At 37.4% G+C, this 20,119-nt stretch overlaps 1 protein-coding gene across 5 annotated transcripts in view; it reads left to right on the top strand.

The window, feature by feature from the left end:
- VPS26A (VPS26 retromer complex component A) overlaps positions 1-13,776 on the top strand; it is a 186,427-nt gene extending 172,651 nt beyond the window's left edge. For all 5 annotated transcript variants that reach the window (XM_072823385.1, XM_072823384.1, XM_072823386.1 and 2 more), the window contains 7 exons: positions 174-249; positions 1,400-1,556; positions 2,139-2,303; positions 4,618-4,724; positions 7,046-7,114; positions 9,558-9,700; positions 11,982-13,776. In XM_072823385.1, the coding sequence (XP_072679486.1) occupies positions 174-249; positions 1,400-1,556; positions 2,139-2,303; positions 4,618-4,724; positions 7,046-7,114; positions 9,558-9,700; positions 11,982-12,095 (831 nt within the window). In that variant the 3' untranslated portion in view covers positions 12,096-13,776. The remainder of the gene's footprint in view (positions 1-173; positions 250-1,399; positions 1,557-2,138; positions 2,304-4,617; positions 4,725-7,045; positions 7,115-9,557; positions 9,701-11,981) is intronic.
- The last annotated feature ends 6,343 nt before the right edge of the window (positions 13,777-20,119 follow it).

The following is a 20,119-nucleotide window of genomic DNA, read 5'->3' on the forward strand; positions in this document are numbered from 1 at the left end:
GAGTAAGTTATAAGTTCTCTGGTACTATAAAGTCATAATGATCTAGGTATGTGGTGGTATCTCAAACTTGAGAAATGAGCATCTGAAATACTTAAATATCACATTCATCTGGAAGGAATCTATTAGGCCCACTCAAAGGATTGTTAACATCTTACAATTTCATGTTTTGGCAGGTAAACCTAGCCTTTAAGCAACCTGGAAAGAGGCTAGAGCACCAAGGAATTAGAATTGAATTTGTAGGTCAAATTGGTGAGTTTTAAATAGTATTACTTTTTTTTTTCCTTAATGATAACTGAGTTTGAAGAGGGTTGGATTTGGCACTTAAATACTTGAATTAGAGCTTAGCTTTATGGAAGGAAGGAATTTATTTTGCATAAAAAAGAGGATAATATTATTTTATAAACACTAAATCGTGTTTTTTTTAAGTTGTGTTAAATGATATTTGACTCTTCCTGCTTTTATTTGTTATTAACCTTAATTACTAAAAATGAAAGGAATTATGTAAGCTACCAGCCTTGGAAAATAATTCAAGTAAATTAGTCGACTCACTGAAATTTCCATCTGCCTACAATTTTCACCAGCTTTACAATTACCAGTGTCGTCACCTTCATCCTTCGCCTTTAATTACCCATGCCATTTGTATTCCTAACCTAGTGTGCCTATAGCCAGCCTCACCTGTCAAGAAAATTCTATGTGAAAAGGAAAGGTGTAATTTCTTCCTGACTTAGATCAGCTTGTGTACATTTCCACACATGTATTTCAGAGGCATTCTTGGTTTAGTAGGAGTTAAACTGGATAAATCTTTTGGTACTACACATTCAAGAAGAGAAAAGAAAATGGGTCTTTCTAATACCATGTACATAGCTAGATTTTAAATCTAGCTTTCTAAAGATCTACATTTTTAGAGTACCAAAATTAGAATTGGTAGATATTTGTTTATATATCTACTACAGATGAGATTATACTTGAGGGGCAAATTATAATAATTCATTGATAGTTGATAAGTCTTTTGTATATTATAGTTTCCATCAAGGTAACATATTTGCCTAACTAAAGCAAAACAACAAATGCTTTTTGCCTTGAAGGGAGGAAGTTCAGATAATTGCTGGAAATGTTTCTGTTAAAACAGCTTCATATTGGACAAACCCTACTACGTTAAAGGAATGAATAAATTTTTTATGATAGATATTTTCATTGTGCTGTGTGCCTTGAATTTTTTTATGCTTAGGTGGAGCATAATGAGGAGGATAATGGAATTTATATCGTAGCTCTAGTATCTTAGAGACAAGTCCAGCTAATTCTTTTGGTAAAAATTATTTGCTTTGGAGGTAGAAGTTTGGGTTTTAATGAAATAGATATAAAATGTAATTGGTCCTTTTTGTTTTTTAAAATTTCTTAGAACTTTTCAATGACAAGAGTAATACTCATGAATTTGTAAACCTAGTGAAAGAACTAGCCTTGCCTGGAGAATTGACTCAGAGCAGAAGTTATGATTTTGAATTTATGCAAGTTGAAAAGCCATATGAATCTTACATCGGTGCCAATGTCCGCTTGAGGTATGAATGTGTATTAACAGCTATTGTTGGTGTCAAAACCATAAAGTAATGGCTACTATCGAATGTCTTATTAGAACTTCTAATTATAATTCTGGACTGATATGCTTCAGATTTTTAAGAATTCTGCCAAATAGTTTTGTCTAGCTAATGCTCATCTGAGGTAATAAGAGCCTTCTATCATAGATTTAGAGAACCCCATCATGAGAAGTTTTAGTCATATACTTCCTTGGTATGAATCCTCTTCCAGGTACTTCCTTTGTCTCATAAACAGAATTACCTCAAAATCCATTCGTTTCCCAGCAAATCTCATTTGACATATACTTAAGAAGCGATGAGATTTCCTCAGGTAGGCATGACTGTAGCACTTCAAATGCATCTAAAAAGTATGTACGTTATTCTTAATATTGCACTTTGTATTTTTTTTTTAATGGTAGGGGAATTTAAAAATTAGAACTCTTTCATGAAGTAAGTTGATCCCAAAGGATCAGCAAGGAGAAAGCTGGGTTGCAATTAATTTTTGCTTATTTAAAACACTAAAATTTATCATATGAGATTTAACTTATCTCTCCTTTGACTTTGTAGGTATTTTCTTAAAGTGACAATAGTAAGAAGACTGACAGACTTGGTAAAAGAATATGATCTTATTGTTCACCAGCTTGCCACATACCCTGATGTTAACAACTCTATTAAGATGGAAGTGGGTATTGAAGATTGTCTACACATAGAATTTGAATATAATAAATCAAAGTAAGTACTTTTAACAACAGATAACTTAAATGTTTGGGGAAAATGAAGAAATAAGCTTTGCAGGTCTTTGTAAATTGGTCAAAGTAAGGATAGAATTGAAATTAATGTTAATAGTCCAACAGACTCTCTGAGTGAAAAAAGTATTTTCAGACTCAGCACAGGTGTCTTTCATATTCATTTCTTAAGTCTGTGCTTAGTGATTTTTTTGTAGAGGATCTTATCATCTCAAAAGGCAACTAATCCCTTCTGTCTAAAAAATTTACCTTTCTGGGTTGATAGAACTTTAGCCTAGTTACCTCTTTAAAACTAAACAAAAATACTTTTTTCCTGCCTACATAAGCAATACGTTTTCATTATTGAAAATTTTAGCAATGTAAAAAAAACACATTTTAAATTTTATTTGATGTGTTTATTATTTTTACCACTTAGTCATAATTATCTTGTATATCTTGTATATCTTTCCATGGGAGAGGGAAAGATACGTATTATGTTGTATCTTTACAGAAGTGGGCTCCTGTTTTGTTTATTGTTTTAATGCCTTTTTAAACTTTATTATGAAAAAATTTAAGCATAGTCCAAAGTACATGAACAGTGGTGCAGTGAATCCTCAGGTGCTCAGTGCTCAGCTCCAGCAGTTGTCAGTACACAGATCTGTTTTATCTGGATCCAGCCCTGACACTCCCACGAGATAATATTGAAGCCAATTCCAGACATAGAATTTTATCCATAAAGATTGTGTATCATTTTTAATGTAACTATAATACTGTTATAAATGTCTTTTTTCCCCATGTGCTTTGTCAAATCAGTATCCAGACAAAATTTGCTCAAATACATGGCATCCAGACACATTGGTTGTTTGACTCTTAAATTTCTTTTAGTTTATGGGGTGCCTTGGTGGCTCTCAGTCAGTTAAGCCTTGATCTTCAGCTCAGGTCATGGTCCCGGGGTCCTGGGATCAAGCTCCATGTCTGGCTCCCTGCTCAGTGGGGAGCCTGCCTCTCCCTCGGTTACCCCTCCCACTACTCTCTCTCTCTCTCTCTCTCTCTCTCAAATAAATAAATAAATAAAATCTTTATTTTTTATTTTTTAAAGATTTTATTCATCTATTTTTTTATTCTTTTTTTTTATTCATCTATTTTTGACAGACAGCCTTCTGTTACATGACTTTTATTAGTTGCCACTCGCCAGTTTATGTCACTTTTAAAAATGTGATATAAGTATGCCTTCAGAGTCTTAAATTATATCGTTAATAAAATTATCAGATTGTTTAGGACCTAAAAAGTTGTCACTGGAAGCCTCCCTTCAGGATGACATAATTACATTGGTCAACTCCTGGGATATTATTCTGAGATCCAAACCTGGGAGAAGGTTAAAAAGCCCTCTGGGTATTGTAATTTCCAGGTTTATTACCACATCATTTCAGAGTTTGTGGGAAAGGACTTTGATGACTTGTTATCATAGCAATAAACCTGTGGAGTCTCCTTTTTGTGGGCAAGTGCTTTGTTAGCTGCACTATCCTAGCATTTAGAGTAACAGGACACTAAACTCTTGTGTAGAATTTTAATGTTCAGAAACATCTTTATACACCAAATAAATATCGCAAGCATAACAATCTTAATTTTCTGTGCTTAACTTCTTTGGAAACTAATCTCTAAGTAAATGACCCATCAGTAAATCAGGCTAATTCTTCCCTTTGAGGTATATTGATGGTCAAGTAAAAGCTTGATTCCTATTTTTATAGTAAAATGATGGAAAAAAAAAAGAACATGGTTTTGGGTTTTTTTGTTTTGTTTTGTTTTTAAGATTTTATTTATTTGAGAGCATGAGCAGGGGGAAGGGCAGAGGGACAGGGACAAGTGGACTCCCTGCTGACAAGGAGCCAGACATAGGGCTGTATCTCAGGACCCCGAGATCATAACCCAAGCCAAAGTCAGACACTTAACCATCAAAGCCAACCAGGTACCCCCCAAATGGTATTTTATTCCTAGTTACTGCCCTAAAGATGTCTGCTAAAGCCTTTCGGGACATATTTCACCTTTTTTTTTTTTAAGATTTATTTATTTGAGAGAGAGAAAGAGCGAGCAAATGAACACGTGCATGAGCAGAGGGAGAAAGAGGGAGAGAGAATCCAAAGCAGACTTTACACTGAGCCCAAAGTCCAATGTGGGGCTCGATCTCACGACTCAGATTAAACCTGAGCTGAAACCAAGAGTCGGATGCTTAACTGACTGTGCTCTGCCACTCGGGTGCCCCTCTATGTTTTCATATTTTTTAAGTTGATTTTTAGTAAATGAGGTATGTTCTTTCCCCAAAGGTATCATCTAAAGGATGTGATTGTTGGAAAAATTTACTTTTTATTAGTAAGAATAAAAATCCAACATATGGAGTTACAGCTGATCAAAAAAGAGATCACAGGAATTGGTAAGTCAAAAAGAATATTTGAATAAAATTCCTGTTTAAAAATTTTTTAAATCTTAAAATATTGTTTAGACATAACATAAATATACATATTAATACTAACTTTGATACTTAATATTGCTTAATATTTATGCTTTTTTAAAAATTAATTTTTGAATAAGTTATAAATTCACATGGTTCAAAAATAAATGATAAAAGACTATATATAGTAAAAAGCATCCTATTTGTAGTACTCCATTTACTCATAAGTCATATGTTTATAAGTTTTAAAATGCTTCTTGATATTTATACGTATACAAAGTATCTCTATATTATACCCCCCCCCCCCCGCCTTTAAGTTAAATGTTTATGTACAATGTATATTTTGCTTTTTCAGTTAATATATTAGAGATCTTTGCATATCAGTGTGTAGAGTACTTTCTCATCTTTTTTGTAGTATTCCTTTCTGTGGGTTTACTAGAATTTTACCAGTCTGCTACAGGTTGTTTCCAGTCATTTGCTATTCCAAACAGTGCTTCATAATGTCATTTTGCATGTATGCAAGTGTGTTTGCAAGATGAAAAACTTAAAAGTAGAATTGTTATTTCAAGGAATATATTCTTTTGTGACTTTGATACATATCAGTTTGTCCTCTTTGAGGGTTATACCAGTTTGCATTACTACCAGCAAGGAATGTAGAAGAGTGCCTCTTTTCCTCCTGTTCTTACCAACACATTATAAAATTTTTTAGCTGATCTGATGGGTAGGGGAAAAAATTGCTGTTGTAGTTTTAATTTAGTTTTCTCATTCTTAATGAGGGTAAGCATCTTCTCATGTATATAAAAGCTATTTGTATTTCTTTCTGTACCGACTGCCTATCCATATCCTTTGTTCCATCTCTATTGGATTATTGGTCTTTTCTTACTGATTTGTAGAAACTCTTTATATATTAGGGAAAGCAGTTCCTTTTTCTGTATTAAAAGCAGCAAAAATTTCCCTTGTTTGTCTTGCTTATGATGGTTTTTGCCATGTAGAAGTTCTTTTTGTTTGTGTAGTAAAATTTACCAGGTTTTCCTTTTATACTCTCTAGGTTTTGTGCCACAGAAAGGCCTTTTTCACACTGAGGTTCTAAATATAATTTTTTTGTGCTTGATTCTCCTAAAATAATACAGTTTTGAGATTTTGTTTAAATTTTTAATTTATTTGGAATGTATCTTGATACGGATCCAACTTTAGTTTTTTCCAGATGGCTGACCAGTTGCCCCAGAATTATTTTTAACTGCTTTTTAACTTTAATTAGTGTATAGATTTAATTTGTTTCCTTTGTTGGGTTTTTGCTGAAAATGATTTTAGGCAACACTTTTTAAGAATTTATAATTGGAGTCATAATTAGAAACATCTGTGATTTCTTAATCTCTATTTTCACCTGCTAATAAAAGTTTAAATGATTTAAAGATATTAAATTCAAATGTCAAAAAAAATAAAATCAATTGTCGGGTTCCTTTTCGTTATTTAAAAAGAAATTATTTAAACATTGTTTTGGTTAAAAAATTGTGCTGATTCTAGAAAAGTTTAAATAAAAAATAATCTGTACCCATTCAGAACAGAGTTTAATTAGTCTTTGCATATTATATATTTTACAACATTGGGATCATTAATGTATGTTTCAGTATGCTTTTTTATTTATCATATCATTGACTTTTTGCAGATGACTGGGGTCAAATAATCTCTTAAAAGTCAAATACCCAAATTTAAGAGAACTATATCAATAGTTCTCAGAACTCAGTTTGATGTTTTCTCCATTTAAAGTTAACTAACTGAAAGAAAGTTTGGATATTGCAGAGAAACCTAGCATGACGGTGGTTATTTCTGATGTGTATTGCTGGTTTCTATTTTAGTAGATATTAGAAATGATAGAAGGAACTCTGTGGAGAAGATTCTTTCTGAACTATATATTTGGGAAGAAGAGTGAAACATTCAGTTGAGTGATAAGTATGTTAAGTGTAGATCAAGAAATAGAATAAAGGGCTGCCCAGGTGGCTCAGCGGTTTAGCACCGCCTTCAGCCCGGGGCATGATTCTGGAGACCCTGGATCGAGTCCCACATCAGGCTTTCTGCATGGAGTCTGTTTCTCCCTCTGCCTGTGTCTCTGCATCTCTCTGTCTCTCTCATGAATAAATAAATAAATAAAATCTTAAAAAAAAAAAGGGAGGATAAATTAAAATAATAAACTAAAATAATATAGTTGGAAAATAAGATAGAAGGTTGGAAATTATATTCTGGAAATATTTAACTTAATGTCATTTATATTATTTTTTTAAATGCTATTTACATTATTGTGCTAGGACCCAGTACCACCACAGAAACAGAAACAATTGCAAAATATGAAATAATGGATGGTGCACCCGTAAAAGGTAACATACTTTTTTCATTTACTACTTTTGTGTGATAGGTAGTACAAATAGGTAGTGTTCATGGCAGTTTAGTTTGAAAATATTTATGTAGTGTAAACGTATTTGTGGATTTTTAAAATGATTCTTATGATAATATTTTTAAAATAATCTTTGTATACATACTGAAAGACTATAATAGTACTTCCTAGTCTGAAATAAGGTTTAATTTTTTATTCAGTTTAAATTTTAGTATTCAGGGGTGCCTGGATGGCTCAGTTGGTTTCTTGATCTCAGCTCAGGTGTTGATCTTAGGGCTGTGAATTCAAGGCTGGAGCTGGGCTCCATACTGGGCATGGAGCCTACTTAAAAAAAAAAAGGGAAAAAAATTAAATTTAGTATTTATAAGACACATTTGTATTATTTCCTCTCTAGTTCTGAGTTTGTAATGTTTTGGTTGTCTTCTGCTTCAGTAGTTTATCTTGGTAAGTCTTTTTTACTCATGCTGAATACATGGTTCAGTGTAGCTGATCATTAATTTCTGTGCGATTTGGTAGTCCTTTTGGCCCCCAAGAAAATAAGCAATTCTGTTATTATCTTCAGTATCCAAGATAATGAAGCCGGTATATATAATTTTTTTAAAAGGATTTTTAACCTTTTTGTGTGTGTAATCTCTACACCCAACATGGGGCTCAAACTTACAACCCTGAGATCAAGAGTCACATGCTCTATTGACTGAGCCAGCCAGACACCTCACTGTTTATCATTTTACATTTATATCTTTGGCCTTTCTCAGTATATGTGCTGCCAAAGTGAGCACCCCGGCCTTTCTCACTTTGTTAGTATTTATTTCAAAAAGTAGCTATCATTTACTGAGTGTCAACTATAGACTAGGCATTGTAGTCTGAGGTGCTCTAATGTTTCCTTTGAGTTAGGTATGACATCCCTTATTCTACAGATTAAACTGAGATACAAAGAGTTCAAAAAATTTGTTAAAGGTAAAGCGTAAGGGAGGCAGAACTTTATTTCTACCCATCTTAGATTTTCAGCTGGGACTCTAACAGAAGGACAGATTGATAAAGGAAAAAAAAAACATTTATTAATGCATGCAGTGCATGTCACACAGGAGAAACCTGAACAGAAAATAATTCAAAATAGTGGCTTAGAATTTCAGCAGGTATGGCATCTTCAAAAGAACAATAAATTTGGAGAGTTAATTGGACAAAGGAAAGCAGGTGTAGGCTTCCAGGGCTGTGACAAGCTGTGCAAAGCTAAATCTAAGGGAGGAAATGGCTGGAGTAAGGTTTGTTTGCTGATTCCTAATCAGCCAGCCATCCCTGGCTGATGAGACTCTGTCTTCATTAAAGGGAGAATTTATATGCTGCCTTTAGGCAGAATATGAGGAGTCTTTTCTGCTTTTTGCTGCTTCTAAATTGCCTTCAGCTCAAAATAATTTTTATGTCAAAGAGGCAGATTTTATGGTGACATAATCTGCCTTCAATAGCTAATCATTGCAGAATTGGAGCTTGAGCCCCAGCCTTTCTGACTTCAAGACCTGCGTGCGTGTGTGTGTGTGTGTGTGTGTGTGTGTGTACACTCCTGTTATACAACATTACTTTGTAAAATTTCAGCAGCTACAAAGTTTTATGTAAAGTAATGGGTCATATATCTTTCAGGAAATGGATGTGCATCAGAAAAGTATTACATATAAAAGTTTCAAGACAGAATATGCAAATAGTTACCCTTAGGAAAGAAGCCATGAGAATCTGAATAGCAATCTTTTTGGTAACGGAGGAATAATCATCATTCAGAACAGTTTGTTGCTTTGGATGAATTAGTTAATAAGTATTGAAGAACTTATGCATATTATTAGAAATTATGGTAAACTTCATTGAAAGAATAACAAAACTATTAAAACAGCACTTACTTGCTGGCACTATTCCTAGCTTTTTACATATATTAACTCATATAGTCCTTACAAGTCTCTATAAGACAGATATTATTGGTATTCTCCATTTCACAGAAAAGGAACTTGAAACAATGGTTATATGGCTTGGCCAAATTCACATATCCCGTGAGTTGGCCTCTGAATCTAGGCATTCTGACTCCAGAGCAGTGGTTCTCATTTAGGGGCAGTTTTGCTACCCCTGCCACCCCCTGGGCATTTGCTGTTTCCTGGAGTTATTTTTGGTTGCCACACTTGGGGAATGCTGCTATCTAGAAAGTAGAGGCCAGGGATGCTGCTCAATGTCCTACAGTGTGTAGGACCTTACCTACAACAAAAAGTTATTGGGCCCAAAATGTCAGTATTGCAAGGCTGAGAAACCCTGGTCTAAAGTTTTTTTTTATGCTACCATCTAATGAAGAACTAAAGTGTTAGTGCCTTCTCTATAATGCTTAGTTTTAAGTGTTATGTGACTATATTTAATCATCTTTAGAATTAAATGGACTTTGCTTTTTCTTTCAGGTGAATCAATTCCAATAAGACTATTTTTAGCGGGATATGACCCAACTCCAACAATGAGAGATGTGAACAAAAAATTTTCAGTAAGGTACTTTTTGAATCTAGTCCTTGTTGATGAGGAAGACAGAAGGTACTTCAAGCAGCAGGTATGGTGCCAGTTGGACTGATGTTTTGTTCTACAGCAATTATGAAAACACTTTTCTGAGCTTTATGTACCAAGCAAGTGGGGTTTTTAATGATAAGGAAGTAGGTGTGAATGGAATAGGGTTAGGACAGATCTCTTCCCTGTCATTACACAGGACTCCATAATGAGCTGTCATTTAACAGAGCTTTTAGTTTTCTTTTGAAAGTTTGTTTTTATAAAAATAATACCTACTGTTTGTTTAAAAAAATCAGGCAATAAAGAATAGTCAACAAAAATTCCACCACCATTGTGGTTTTTTTTTTTTTTTTTTTTTTAAGATTTTATTTATTCATGAGAGACATAGAGAGAGGGGAAGAGACACAGGCAGAGGAAGAAGCAGGCTCCATGCAGGGAGCTTGATGTGGGACTCAATCTCCAGATTTCAGAATCATGCCCTGTTCCGAAGGCAGGCACTAAACTGCTGAGCCACCCAGGGATCCCCATTGTGGTTATTTTTCCAGAAAAACTTGCATAAGTGCATTTAGATCATATTATGTGTGTTGTTCTTTAATTTGCTTTTTCATTCAGTAGTATTTTGAGTATCTTTATCAACAAATGTAGATTTCTGTTATCACTTTGAATGATTTTATTAACTTGATGGATTCTGGGATTTCCATTCTGTTATGAAGGTAACTGAGATGACCAAAATCTAATCATTACTTTCATTATATAAAATGTTTATCATAAAACTTGTTCTCATTTGAAAATCAATTAAAAGCCATTGGTGAATTTTTCAATTAAGATTGTGATTGGAATGGTCTTTTGTATTATGAATTGGATTAATAAAATTTGAATGTCAGTTGAGTATTCAGAACTAAATTAGAAATGACTCTGCACTGGGATACCTGGGTGGCTCAGTGGTTGAACATTTGCCTTTGACTCGGGGCGTGATCCTGGAGTCTCAAGATCGAGTCCTGCATTGGGTTCCCTGCTTCTCTCTCTGCCTATGTCTCTGCCTCTCTCTGTGTGTGTCTCTCATGAATAAATTAAAAAAAACTACTCTGCACTGAGTATTGTGAAGAATGCAAAAACTATCTTTTATAAACATAGGTTGACCTCAAGGTCCTCACATTGCATGTGTGGAAAGAGAAAGATATATAAGCTAATTAACAGAAAACTTACAGTTTGACAATAGAAGAGAGCAAACCTTTTCTGCTAATATTGTCGTAATGCTGTAAAATTAAACGTAGGCAATTTGTAGCTCACGATAGATGAAATAGGGGTACCTGAGTGACTCAGTTGGGTGTCTGACTCTCGATTTCAGCTCAGGTCATGATCTCAGGGTTGTGAGATAGAGCCTCTCATTGGGATCTCTGCTGGGTGTAGAGCCTGCTTTGGATTCTTCCTCTCCCTTTCCCTCTGCCCCTCAACTCTGTCTATAAAAAAAGATTATACAAACTATTTACAGTTTCCAAATCAATCACATATTTGTAGCCCTGTTGAAAATGAGTACATTGATTCCCATGGACATTCATTTGGATGTTTGATAACCATGATAGCCTGTCATGACTTTATGAAGCAAATATAGGACTTTTTTTTTTTTTAACTTTTGGAATTTAAAAGAGATCTCAGGATGGATTGGTTAGGGCAAGATTTCGATAGAGGAATAAATATTTGAAGAATATTTAGGAGAAATTTTAGGGCAAGTGTATTTAGAGTGCATTGGGAGTAGAGAGTTAACTGGCTGGTGGTGGGAACACAGTGATATTGGTAAATTGGATAAAGGTGTTAAAGGATATCGAATGTCTGATTTGAGATTTATCCTAGAGGTGCTGAGAACTACTGAAGTACAATCCAAGCAATGTTTTAGACTAATCTGGTAGTGATTGGAAGATGGATTAGAAAGGGGCCTCAGGCACTAGAGGCAGAGCATCTACCAAGAAGTTCTGAGTGTCTAAGGTTGAAGTGACAAAGGTTTGAATGTGGATAAGGGCAAAATAGCAAACCAAGGACAGGTTTTAGGAATTCTTTAAAGCAGTGAGAGCTAGGATTTTGTGCCAGATAGGATTGGTGGTGGTGTTGTGCATAGGTGCTGATGAGAGGGGACCAGGGCTGGTAGAAGGGGTGGTCCAAGTTTAGAAGTGGAAGAAAGTAGGTCATTCAACAAAGAGAACAGCTTTCCTTGGGAAGAATTTAATTTTGATGTCATTAAATTGAAGTGGCATTATTTCCATAAATCCAAGAAGATTTAAGACATGATATGAGAATATTAATTTGTTGATGTCTTCCATTTATTTTACTAGGAGATCATTTTATGGAGAAAAGCTCCAGAAAAATTGAGGAAACAGAGAACAAACTTCCACCAGCGATTTGAATCACCAGAATCACAGGCATCTCCTGAACAGCCTGAAATGTGAACTGAATAGGAGAGAAAAAGAAAAGCAAAAAACTCCTATATCCATTGAGATTAAATTCAGATTAAAGATGGTTGCAGCTTGTAGGGGGGGAAAAGGCCAAAACTCCATTTACAATAGTCTTCCTTTATCTTACAGTGCTGCATTTATTTTATGATACAACTAAATGTTCTTCATGTATATACATTAAAAAAAGCGCTTTCTTTGAAACACTGGAAATTTCTTAAGCTGCCGTTTTTTTCTTTTTTTTACTGCACACTTTGATGATGAGCACTATATGCATCAACATAAACATTAAAGATTTTCATGTAAGTAGGCTGGTATTTGTAATTTTGCTTTCTTCGTAATGTTAATTATAAATACTTTTCTCCTTTTTCATGCTAATAATTACCTCTTACTCTCTACATGCAAAAAATTAAATATTTTGTGTTCAAATAAAAATAGAAAAATTGAGTGGGCCTTAACATCCTGGAAAGATTTAAAATATGGCATCTCAATATTTTTGAGAAATACATTTATGTTTCTACATGTGTGTTCGAGAAATGCATACAGAGGGTTTCACTGTAGGTGCTTTTGATTCTACCATTCCATGACTTCCTGAATTGTATCCTCTTTGAAATCTTCTGTGGTGGGAATGTAAAATTTGTCCCTGAGGTTATGTGGCCTGTCACTGTTGACGCTTGCTGCTGCTCCTTTCCTTCCTTCCTTCCTCCCTCCCTCCCTCCTTCCCTCTCTCCCTGCCTTCTTTCTCTTCTTTTCTTTCATTCATTCTTTCTTTTTTGCCATATTAAGTAACTATTTTGCTACTACTATCCAGCAGGTACCACTGTATGTTTTTTGCAATGTAGAGTTGACTATGTTGGCATTTTAGAATTTGTTAAAACTATATAATTTTTCCATAAATTTGAATTTTTTTAAAATTTAGGGCATATTTTTACCACATACATACAAATATAATTTTCTTGCCTTCATAAATACTCTCATCTCTTTCCAGGGGAAAATTTGAGGATGGGGAACTCAGGAGGACCTGGGAAGCATGTAGTTATCTAGATCTGGACAATTTCATGTTTGTTAAACTGGAACTTTGGCTAGTTCAAATTTGAATGTAATTTCACCCATTTTCTTTAAATTTTGTTAACACTAAATTCAAGTCATTTATTCAAAGTCTCCAAAAAGATGATTTTAATCATCTGTTTATATGCATGGGGGTCTGATCTCAGATACACTAAATGTGGAGTGTAGGAACTAAAATGAAGCCTGCTGTGTGAAACTACTTTCACTTAGGGTTCACTGGTTTTTGTACCAATATTTTTTTATACACTTCAGTGCAAGTCTTGTCAGTTAACCTTACTTTCTGAGTAAGCTAAGTAACCCAAATTACATTTCTTTAAACCTGTTTACTACTATGGCACTTTGATAAAATGGTCAGTAACCAACTTCTTTACTGACAAAAGGTTCCATGTACCATGTGCTGGAGCATCTATTTTAAATGTGGCTATCTGTGAATGGTAATGTTTTCCTTCATGTAAGTGCCTGTTCAGAGTTTCAAAATTTAAAAATGCCAAATATTTTCATGGTCACTTGCATGTAGTAATCTAGGAAATATTCGAAATTTTGAAAACCAATTGTATTTAACCAGCCTCAAATTGTGCAACCATGATGTATAATAAAGAATTTGAAATGATCCTGAGCTTGCTATTTGAATGATTAAAATAGTTCTATTCTCAAATCTCATGGTCAGATTTATCATTGAGGACAGGATTGCTCATAGTTTAGGAAGCTATATTTGTGACAAGTTTTTATAAATATTGTCAGTTCCAATTTCAAGTAGTTATATAATACTTTTAATTAGGTGGCTTAAAACTTATAAATAGGATGCTTATTCACTTTGCTTAAGACTTTGTTGCATAACCAAGAATAAAATTTGAAATATTTGGTGAACTGAGTAAAAACTTGGCCAATTAATTAGAAATAAAGTGAGAAATTTGTGTCATTATTGAAAGGACAGATATACCTGGCTGTCTCAGTTGGTAGAGCATATGGCTTTTGTTTTTTTAATATTCATTTGAGAGAGAGCATGGGTGAGCAGGAGGAGAGGGAGAGAGAATCCTCAAGCAGACTCCTTGCTGAGCATGGGACCAGATGTGAGGCTTGATCCCAGGTCCCTGAGATCATGACTTGAGCAAAAATGAAGATTGAAGACACTTAACCAACTGAGCCACCCAGGTGACCCAAGATGTGACTCTTGATCTCAGGGTCATGAGTTCGAGCCCCATGTTGGGTGCAGAGTTTACTTAATTTTTTTAAAAGTACAATATCTAATCCAGTGGTTCTCAATCCTGGCTGATGTTCAAATCACTGTAACTTTTTAAAATAACAATGCCAGGTCCTACCCAGACCAATAAAATCAGAATTTCAGAGGCAGGGTATGAGCGTTACAGAAAACCATCCAGGTTTGAGAACCATTGTCCAAACCAAGTGAATGGTTGCTTCCGTCACTAGTAATTTTTTTTTTTTTTTTTTAGTTTTGAACTGTAAGATTTAGTTTAGAAAGAGAACATGCAAACAGGGAGAAGGGCAGAGGGAGGGGGGGGAGAAGCAGATTCCATTCCAAATGGGAGCCCAGTGGGCTTGATCTCATAACCCTGAGATCATGACCTGAGCTGAAATCAAGTTGGACACTTAACCAACTGAGCCACCTAGGCGCCCCTGAACTTTATTTATTTTTTTTTTATTTTAAAGATTTTTATTTATTCATGAGAGACACAGAGGCAGAGACACGGGCAGAGGGAGAAGCAGGCTCTGTGCAGGGAGCCCAATGTGGAACTCGATCCCGGGACTCAGGAATCATGCCCTGAGCCAAAGGCAGACGCTCAACCACCGAGCCACCCAGGCATCCCCTGAACTTTATTTTTTTAAGTAGAACTAAAAAAAATACAACATGGACATCGTTTAGTCATTTTGAATTTGTTAGGGAATCTAATAGCAAGAACCTCATGAATTAAAAAGTCATGGGGGTGCCTGAGTGGCTTGGTTGGTTAAGTGTCTGCCTCTTGATTTTGGCTCAGGTTATAATCTTAGGGTCCTGGGATTGTGCCCTGCTTAGGGCTCAGTGGTGAGTCTGCTTGAGATTCCCTCTGCCTTTGCCCTTCACGTGCACACGTGCTCTTCTCTAAAAATAAATCTTTAAAAAACCAGGAACAGGGTGCCTAGGTGGCTCTGTTAAGCGTCTGCTTTCAGTTCAGGTCATGATCTCAGGGTCCTGGGATCAGCCCCACATCAGGCTCCCTGCTCAGTGGGGAGTTTGCTTCTCCTTCTCCCTCTGCCCCAACCTACCCCCTGCCCTTCCCACTCATGCTCGGTCTCTCGCTCTCCAAATCTTAAAAAAAACAACAACAAAAAAAATCAGTTTTTAGGAAAACTAAAATTTTAGTAATTCTTAACCCTTCTGATCAGTTATGCTCAGTTTACACCCTCTTATACAAGTTTTCTTTCAATAATTATTGGTAAATATCTACTTTCCCTACTCTCAGATTTCCTACTTTACCTTGCAATTCTTAATTCTAAGTACCAAAAAGCATTAATTTGTCATATTTAAGGTTTTTCAGTTATACATAAACATGGTTGTGTTAACATCTAAAAGATGTTAATTCTAAACAAAAAACAACTAAGGTTTTTATTGTTTTTTAAAAGATTTTATTTATTCATGACAGACACAGAGAGAGAGAGAGAGGCAGAGACACAGGCAGAGGGAGAAGCAGGCTCCATGCAGGGAGCCCGATGTGGGACTCGATCCTGGGTCTCCAGGATCACACCCAAAGCCGAAGGTGGTGCTAAACCGCTGGACCACTGGGGCTGCCCTAAACTAAGGTTTTTAGAGTGTAAATCCAGCACCCTGGGCTTTTAAAGAAACCACAGTAACAAATTACAGAAATCTAGAATCACAATTCCTTTTAAGTGGACTTGTCAGATTAAAAACTAGAATACTTTAACCAATTCTACCTTAGGCTCTATTAAATTTGAGAAGCAGTCCCTAAAAGTTTTATTATTTTGAAATCATAAAAGGGGGAAACTATATAATAGAAATAAGTGGCTGGCAGTGTTTTGAATTGTTGGGGAGGAAAAACTTCTCTTGTACTTTCTTAGATTCTGTGTTTGGGAGCCTGCTGATTAAGCTGACAAAAGACAAGCAGGAGAAAAGACTGAGGGAGTTCACAAAAATGTGACTTAAAGGGGTAGTTAGAATTTGGGGCCTTATATGATTCTTTAAAAATTTATTCATAAAAGGGACGCCTGGGTGGCTCAGTGTTGAGCATCTGCCTTCGGCTCAGGACGTGATCCCGGAGTCCCGAATCAAGTCCCACGTCGGGGTCCCTTGGGGAAGCCTGCTTCTCCCTCTGCCTGTATCTCTCTCTGCCTCTCGCTCTCTGTAAAAAAATAAAATCTTTAAAAAAAATTATTCATGAGAGATAGGCAGAGACACAGAGAGAAGCAAGCTCACTGCAGGGAGCCCTATGTGGGAATCTATCCCAGGACCCTGGGATCATGCCCTGAGCCAAACCCCTGAGCCACCCAGGAATCCCTTATATGATATTGGTAGGGGAAAGGAGGTGAAGGACACACGTGATTTCTTCTTTAGGATTTTATTTAATAGAGTGAGCGCGTGAGAGAGCACAAGCAGGAGAGAGGAGCACCAGAGGGAGAGGGAGAAGCAGGCTCCCCGCTGAGCAGGAACCTGATGTGGTGGGGCTGGATTCCAGGACTCCGGGACCATGACCTGAGCCAAAGTGGTTAACCTACTGAGCCACCCAGGCACCACCCTGCTTGGGGCCTTCTATGAGCATAATTCTTATGTCTCTCCTCTATCTAAAATCTTTTAGGGACTTGATTCCAGGAGAAAGCTTAAATTCCATGCTTATAAACAGCTCCAGTTATCCTAGACCCCTTGGAGAATGCCCGCTTTCCTGCCTGAACTCCAGCCAGCTTTTTGTAAGGCTCCCCTAGCCAGTCTTGCCAGACACCATTTCCGTCTCAAAGTCAGTGCCTGATGTTCTTTATCATGCTGCCAGGGTATGCATACCTCCAGGACTGTGCTTAGCACACTTTTATAAAAGACTTTAATTTTATGGATTTTAAGCCTCTTGGCTCAGTCTCGTTTTAGTGTACTTTGTGCTTATGACATGATATACACTCAATATCTGAATAATTGAACCTTATTTTCCTAGTGACTATAAAATTAGGTGTCCTCCTTTAGAAAACAGTCTCATGAGTCTCGCTACATTTTAAAAAAGATTTTATTAGAGAGAGCGCACAAGCAGGGGGAGCAGCAGAGGGAGAGGCAGACTCCCCGCTGAGCAGGAAGCCTGATCCCAAGGACCCTGAGGTCATGATCTGAGCTGAAGGCAGACGCTTAACTGACTGAGCCATTCAGGTGCCCCTGGTTGCTATGTTCTTAAAAGGTCTCAAGGCAACTCACTCTAGATTTCAACTCAGGTCGTGATCTCAGGGTCCTTGGGATCAAGCCCTGAGTCAGGCTCCCTGCTCAGCGGGGAGTCTACCTTGGGATTCTTTCTCCCTCTTTCTGCCCCTCCCTCTGCTCACTCTCTCTCCCTAGTAAGCAATATTTTTTTAAAAAAAGTCCTGACTGCCCGTACATCTCATCAGGTTAATATCGAGCTCAATGACAAGCACCAGAGAAATCTTATGAAAGTAGTTTTATGAGAAGAAATTCGAAGAAAACACTTTTGATCTCTGCATGTCCCTGCCCCCTTAAGCACCAAGCATTTAACCACCAGTTTCATACAGCAAAAGTGCAGCCCTTTCTGCCCAGGGCTCATGTCCCCGTGCTATTTAAACTTACTAAGTTGCACCGTAAAACGTCCCAAGAATTACTTCTTGGCAGTCGAGCTCAACCATCCCACATTTTTGGTGGCGTGTACAGGGATTATGGAGTGAATCCCAGAGCCCTGATGTGGCTTGGTAAGTCGTCTTTATCCCCAGTCTGTTTTTTACTTGTTCCTTTCCAAAAATGTCCTCAGTAGTACAACCCTTTGGAACAAGTCTTTGTGGAGTGCTCAGGAGAGAACCTCTTGCCCATTGCCTACACTATGGGGAGGGACAAACTCCTGCCACCTGACTGGACACCAGTACCTTGGCCATAATGGCACTAGGCTTAGAAATCAGGCTCTCCCTGTTTTACCTGTTAATACTTGAATTCTTTTCAGGCATGGCCGCCAATCATAAGACTCCTATGTAAGTTTTCTTCCTAAAGTAACTCAGTGTGATCTCTTGATAAGCATGAAAGTCAGAGATAGGTCTGTGTGCTTCCTGAAAGGGACCCAGAGCTATTACCCAGTTGGGGCACTCACCTGATGGGGACCACTCCCTTGGGACTAGATGATGGCTAGAGCCCTCAAAGTTGCTTGCATTAGAGAGGGTTTCACACTTTCATTTTCTTATGTCCCTCATTTGTCCTTACCCATGGGCTGTTTGGCATTCTCAGTCCTGCTCTCAGAATAAAAGTACTTCTAGCTTAAATATATGACACTTAATATAAAATAGCAGCCCCTTCTTAACAAAGGCCAGGGCCTCTACCCCTCCCATTGCTACTAGATCCAGAAGCTTTCAAAGGATATTATCATTGATTACCAAATATATCAGCTCCCCCAAAATGGAAAGAGGCAGCCCCAATCTGTATGGTGTTTCAGTCCATTCATCAGCCTCTGTAGGGTAGGGTAGGGTAGGGTAGGGTAGGGTAGGGTAGGGTAGGGAAGGGAAGGGAAGGGAAGGGAAGGGAAGGGAAGGGAAGGGAAGGGAAGGGGAGGTCAATATCCCTTCTCAGGTAGTACAAAGGTCTCAGAGTGGTCGAGAGGACGGTTGCCTACCACCACTCTGAACCTCTGGAACTTTTGGCAGTATTTCTGATGGGATGCCATTCAGAAGCTGAAGGGGATTTGGGGAATGGACTCCTAGGCAGTTAATGTACTGTCTTCGTTTTATAGGAATTGACTATGAGATCAGCTCCCTCATCCCAAAGGATTCCCTCTTGGGCTGTCTCCTAGCATATCGAAGTCAATTTGGATTTAAAGAAAAAGCCCCCCAAGCTATTCGGCTATAAAAGAAACCCAACCCCCAAGATGCACAGTCCAACGTGGGACTCAATCCCGGGTCCCCAGGATCACACCCTGGGCTGCAGGCGACGCTAAACCACTGTGCCACCCGGGCTGCCCAACATAGCTCTCTTTTAAACAGGTTGCTGCCAAGATCCTTACCTGCCTGCCTGTTTATCCTAAGTCATTAGTTTCCTCTGTTTGCTGCTTCTTTTGTGTGTCAGATTTGGAACATATGCTTGAGACGACTGGATGAATGTTGTCTGACTCTTATTGTATGTGGGGTTTTCACCATCATTCATTTCCCAGATTAATAGCTGCGATAATTGGAATCAATTGTCTGGTTAGTTTACCTTGGGGTGGGGACTTTAAGGAATATTCCCAAGCAACTGCCAAAACTCCCTTTGTTTTGGTGAAGGTTCCCTGTCTTCTCTGGTCCAACATGGACTATTTTCACTTTTTGTTGGTTGAAAAAAGCAAACGTCCATCTGCTCATCCATTAGAGCTGAGGATCTACAGAACCAGGAATTCTCTGCCCTGTGGGCTTTTATCCACCTCCAGGCTTGCTGGTAGCACCTTACCTACTCTGCCTCCACCTCCCTACCCTGTTTCTGCACCACCATGGGCTGGCTTACATAACTGGCTCCTATACGCCCCTCCATGCTCTTGGCACCGTTGGCTCCTGCTCCTCCTGCTCTCACTATCAAGAGCACCCCACCCTGGACTTAAACTGCCCACTTCAAATTTCTCCACAGGTGCCTCAGGTAAAAACTGACAGTGGGGAGCAAATTTGTTGACTTTTAGTGGACCCAGGTGTAGTATATTTGTTTTTTTTTTTAAATTTTTATTTATTTATGATAGTCACAGAGAGAGAGAGAGAGAGAGAGGCAGAGACATAGGCAGAGGGAGAAGCAGGCT

This window comes from Canis lupus, chromosome 4 (genome assembly GCF_048164855.1).
Source record: "Canis lupus baileyi chromosome 4, mCanLup2.hap1, whole genome shotgun sequence".
NCBI classification, from domain to species: domain Eukaryota; kingdom Metazoa; phylum Chordata; class Mammalia; order Carnivora; family Canidae; genus Canis; species Canis lupus.